Below are 5698 nucleotides of genomic sequence, written 5' to 3' on the forward strand. Positions count from 1 at the left end.
CAGCCCTTTATTTTATTAGAAAAAATGGAAATTTTATTTGTACAAATATTCATGAATGGATGAAAAATGAATAGTGTTGGTTACGTTTTTGCCCCTTATTAAGAAAAGAAGAGAAAAATATTGTTTTTTTTTTTTTTTTTTTTTTCCCCGTTTGGTTGGCGGAAAAGATGGGCCTATAAATAGCAGCTGTTCAACAAGTCATAACATCTCTCCAAACCAAACGCAAATTCAATCAAACCTAAAAAGGCATCTCTCTCTCTCTCTCTCTAGAATTATTGCTTTCGTATTCGAATTCATCAATGGCGTTCAACAGAATGATCCCTCAGCGCCTCCTCAGCATGTCCAGGATGACGAACCCCGCCCTCACAAATTGCCGCACTTCCTTACCGCGCACCGCCGTCAAATCTGCCGCGCTCAGCCATCAGACGTCGCCCAATAATATCGCCCCTGATCCCGGAGATGACGGTATATTCCGCCGATATCTCCACCGCCAATCGGCAGCGGCTCCTTCCGCCGCAGTCCGATACCTTCCTTCCGGCGAGAAGCTGCTGGAGAAGCTCCGCGAGATGGACATTGCCAGGGACAGGATCAGGCTCGACGGCCTGCGGCGGCCGGAGGCGGTGGAGGAGTCGCCTGAGGAGAGTATGACGGTGATTGACGCGAGGAAAATTCTCAGGCTGTCGCAGCTCGAAATGGTGAAGGAGAAATTGAGGCGGATGGAGAAGGATTGCGTCTCGTATCCGGAATTTCTGGAGATTTGTGCCAAGCAGTGCCTGAGTCCGGAATTAGGGCACGAATTCGCGAAAATACTCGATGAATCGGGGAGTGTGATTGTCCTCGGAAACGTCGTGTTCCTCAAGCCTGGGCAGGTTGGCGCTCTCTCTCTATCAATTTCTCTCTAATTTGTTTCAATACCTACATATTAATTGAGGATGGATTGTGGTAAATTATGAGTTTATCATAGACTAGAGCATTACGATTAGACCAGAAGTCGAAATATTCTGGTAATTGGATCTGATTCTCTTTTAATTATTTACCCTAAGTTTTGATCTTGAGACTACCGAGAACTAATTAGCTCTTTTTCGTTGTGCGCTGGTTTTCCATGTCTTCTTCCACAGGAAATCGAAACAATGTTTTCGTACCAAACAAGGTGGTGACTTTTATTAGAGAGTGGATCTCTGATCATGGAAGAAAATGTTCTTAAGAGCATCACCCCCTCTTGAAAACAAAATCTTGGCTTTCGCCAGAATTATAAAAAAAGGGAAAACAACATAAATCTTTAGATGGATAAGTTTGTGTGACAGATAATTGAGGGATTGGTTTTTTCATTGCGTGAGGAGTCTTGATTTGATAATTTTGGTGGAGTAAAGGGAAGGGGATTGAAAAGGACTTCCCATTATTGTGGAGGAGTTTTGGTTTTTTATTCATTGTGTTTCTCTTCTTGAATTATTACTAGTCCTTTTCAAGAAACTAAAACTCTAGAAGATTAGGAGAGGTGGTTTGGGTGGTGTGTAGTGTATATATTCCCTAATCTTTTGTTACAGTCAAATTGATTTGATGCCAAAATTGTTGTTCAAAAACAGGGGAGATTTGATGGGAGTTAAAGTGACATTATGTTAAATCTTGTGTTTGATTCAAAGACAAAGCTAAATTTAAAGAATCATTAGTAGTAAAACAAATGTTGTTTGTACAATTGTGTTTTGACACAGGTGGTGAAAGCAATCCAAGGATTAATGCCACTACCCCCAAAACCAGAGGATCCAAGAATGAAGGAGCTGGAAGAACTGGAGAAGCAGAAGGCTGTGATTGACAGGCAAGCAGAGGCCTATGTTCGTCGCGAGCTATGGGTCGGATTAGGGTACCTCGTTGTACAGACAGCGGCCTTCATGAGGCTAACGTTCTGGGAACTGTCGTGGGATGTGATGGAGCCAATTTGTTTCTATGTAACATCGATGTATTTCATGGGAGGCTATGCCTTCTTTCTGAGAACGTCCAAAGAGCCCTCATTCGAGGGGTTCTTCCAGAGCAGGTTTGACGCCAAGCAGAAGCGTCTCTTCAAGGCGCTGCATTTTGATATGGAGAGGTATGATGAGCTGAAGAGAGCTTGCCATCCACTGCAGTCAAGGGAAACTGCTGCTGCTCTTTCCTTTGCTTCTCCAACTCATAGTGCTTGATCATCTTGTTTGAAATCCAAAGAAGATGAGATCAGATACAAATGCTTTAAATCAAAATATACCAAAACAAATTTTACTTTTTTTATTACTATGTAGCAGGCCCTTTAACAGATTGTTAAGATGTGTTTTACTGCCGTCCTATGTAACCATGGGTTTGTAGATTAGATTCATTATATTTGTAGGAAATTAAGTAATCGATTAACTGAAATCTTCTTTCATTATCAATAAAAATTATTACTAGTATCATATAGTACTAGATTTTAATAGAGTACAGGTTATTGAATTTAAATTCTATTGAATATGAGATTACTACATATTCTAGTACTACTACATTAAATTTTTTTTTTGAAAAGGACGCAATTCTCGTTACAGACTCTAAATGATGACAGTTCTTAGGCCACCCACAACAGTCATTCCTTATTTTTTTTTTATTTTCCCTCAACTTAATTATAAGTCTCACTATTCCATTTCTTTAATCTAAAAATATGATTAGTAAAACACTTCACTAATAAAATTTCATTAAATAAAATATTGCATTACATATTCCTAAATATAAAAAATTACTACATGATTAAATTCGCGGCATATCAAATGAGACATGAGAAGCTCAATTGTTTATGTGTCACTCACTGTGATCACGTTACACGAGAAGTGTTGGCCGTTATAGCAACAAACAACATTCTCATTAAAACATTTGTGGAGTTTGGGGAGTCACATGGTTTGGGCCGTCTTGTCCTTGCCTCTAGTCATACTTGAATTGTGAATACAAATGAAAATTTTAAAAAGGAACATGAGTGATAAATGGAGTAGTTTTTTGGTGTGAAAAAATCTACGTGATGAATGAGGTATTTATAGATGATTTTAGGATGCAGTGACGTTTAAAAAATAAAAAAATATAAATAAAAGGGGAAAAAACGACAATAAAATGAATATTTGGAAAAATGAAAAAAAAAATTCAATTTTTTGTTGATTGTTTAGAAAATATTAAAATAGTCGAAACAGACGCACACTCGCAGAGCAGCTAGTGGGCATCGCCGTCGCCCAAGAAAGCGCCCTGTGGGCGAGGGGCGTGCGTCCGGTCAGTAGAGGTACAACCCCTCCTTGCAAGGGACGAACACTAGGATGAGATGGCTGCAATGGATGTCCCTTACCATCCCGTTCTGTTGGGACATGCTGGTAAGGGACAACGTTGCGGATACTCTTATTATTACAATTACAAGTGAGTTCTGTAAAATTGATTGGTTGTTGTTCCTAGTAAGTAAATTTAATTTAAATCTTAAGATTCATAGGTAAATTGTCAAACTATTCATTTATTCTAACTTTGCAATTAAGGTAGATATTGGTTCTAATATAGCTTATGAAAAACTTAATTAAACAAATAAAATAATTTAATTAGCTTAAAATATGACACTTTATAGGTCGAAGTTCGATAGTCTTATAAGCAAGCCAGCCAACAAACTATGTTAGCATCGTCATGTGCAAAACTAAAACAAATTAATAGTTTTGATAGTAAAAATTAGACACATCAATGGTTTAATGTTGTTAAAGATGTAACTGCCCCTTCTTTTTTTAGTAATGTTAGGAGTTGACACATGTTGTGAAGTAGTGCTATAAGAGTGTGATTGTCTATAATAAACGGGTGTAGTAATGTGCGAATGTCGTTTCTTTGTTGTGTAAAATTCTTAGTGGTTTTCCTAATCAGATATTAATGCGAGAATGATACGCTCGTTGAGTTGTGTTGTCCAAACATTAATATGTATACACAAGTTATAGTTCAAGTGGATATCAATTAGACAACTATCTATTTATAAAATATTTCTGTATCTACAAATGAGAATGCACCAAGTGCATTACACATCAAGTCTACTGTATTTATAAAGACGAGTTAGAATTGTGGAAGCTACTACATCTTTTAGAAGAAAGAGACTCGAGAAAAGATAGAGGTGGAATTTTGAAAAGGAGTTTACACGCCAGACTCTAGTGGTATTTTTAAAAAAAAATATTGAAAGAGAGGATTCTTTTACTTTGATAATATTGTACAATTATGGACGTTCAAGCCATAATATTATACTAGTAACCTTTAAATTAACTATGCATCATAATAGTTCAACCATAATAGTAATTCATTCAAATTATATGAATAAGAAATAAAACTAACTAAATAAAACAATATAATTATGTGTTGTTTTGTTTCTAATCAAGTTCATAAGGTATGAAAACATTAATTAGAATTTAGGTATATACATCGGGAATCACTAATTCGTGCATCCGGAGAAGATATGTAGAGCCTAATAAATGTACTTTTAAATGATGTGGTGGAAGTTAAATGTATCGAAGATGTGGATCAGCACTAATCACAAAAGATATTTATGGTTAATCATACATTTGAAATGAATAAATAGCCACCCATTCAAAAAATTATTGTAGTCCATGTCACAACACCTCACACCTAAATCATGGGAGAAAAAGAATCAGGTTTCAATCATATTATGAACTAAGCATTTAAAAATAACGATGAAACAAAAAAAATTGTCAGGATGCGACAGCATATTCCATTCTGCTGATGTTTCTAATTTTGTCATGGTTTTCAATTATTTTTAAAAAAAAAAATGGAATTAGCTCTCGCATCCTATTGCACCGCACCATATATGGCCTTGCAAATTTTTTATATTTATTAAAGAGTGAACTACAAAAATGATCCCTGGACTATGGGTTTATCTCGTCCATAGTCCCTAGACTTTAAAAATATCCCAGTAGTCCTTGGACTAAGAGTTTATCTCGAAATTGGTTCTTATGGCTTTTTTTGGTACGAAAATACCCTTTGATATTATTTTGCGGGGTTTCGAGAATTTGGTCTTTTTACACTTTTACATTTTAAATCTGATATTATCTTAGTTATGTACCAACTTTGATATTATTTCAAAATTATCATTCTTCTTCCATTTTGTTATCCTTCACTGAATTTGTTTTTTATTTATTTCAATATTAGATTTAATTTTATAAAATTAAATTTAATATTTAGATTTTAAATATCAATAAATTTTTTTAATAAAAATTATTAATTCATGGACACTATAAATATTGATTAAAACTATTAATTTTTGTTATTTAATATAATATTCAATTGAATTGAAGAAGTACAGAAAAATAATATTAATCATGATGGAAAAATAAGAATTATTCTATTTAGCCTCCGTTCGGTTGTTATAATTGCTTGTGATTAAATATTATGAAGTTGACTAAAAATTTGATCCTACTAAAAATTTTATATAGGAGTATTTTTGTTGAAATTTTCTAGTAAATTTTGATTGTTTTCAAATTAATAAACGAAAATTATATTAGTCTTACATTAGATGCATATTTATTTCAGAATAAATTGTGTTATATAATCTATTTATGATTAAAGCTACTGTATTAAATATTGATTAAAACTAAGGCGTTGTCATACCTTATTGATTACATAGTACTATACACTATCAAATATTGATTATAACTATTAATTTTTGCTATTTAATAATTTTTAT

General features: G+C 34.3%; 1 protein-coding gene across 1 annotated transcript; it reads left to right on the top strand.

Moving 5' to 3' along the window:
- The first annotated feature begins 211 nt into the window (after window positions 1–211).
- Window positions 212–2420, top strand: LOC125190232 (calcium uniporter protein 3, mitochondrial-like). The gene is made up of 2 exons (XM_048087477.2): window positions 212–869; window positions 1710–2420. Exons 1-2 carry the CDS (start codon window positions 300–302, stop codon window positions 2172–2174), a joined length of 1035 nt encoding a protein of 344 aa, XP_047943434.1. The 5' UTR covers window positions 212–299; the 3' UTR covers window positions 2175–2420.
- The last annotated feature ends 3278 nt before the right edge of the window (window positions 2421–5698 follow it).

The sequence above is a fragment of the Salvia hispanica genome, chromosome 5 (assembly GCF_029641045.1).
Source record: "Salvia hispanica isolate PSC_SH4W2 chromosome 5, Shi_PSC_v1, whole genome shotgun sequence".
In the NCBI taxonomy this organism is placed as follows: domain Eukaryota; kingdom Viridiplantae; phylum Streptophyta; class Magnoliopsida; order Lamiales; family Lamiaceae; genus Salvia; species Salvia hispanica.

What these genes read in the sequence shown, in the direction of transcription:
- LOC125190232 (XM_048087477.2), top strand. Translation starts at nt 300, where the DNA reads ATGGCGTTCAACAGAATGATCCCTCAGCGCCTCCTCAGCATGTCCAGG. An exon ending in TGTTCCTCAAGCCTGGGCAG is followed by an intron (nt 870 to 1,709) that starts GTTGGCGCTCTC and finishes GTTTTGACACAG; the next exon opens with GTGGTGAAAGCAATCCAAGG.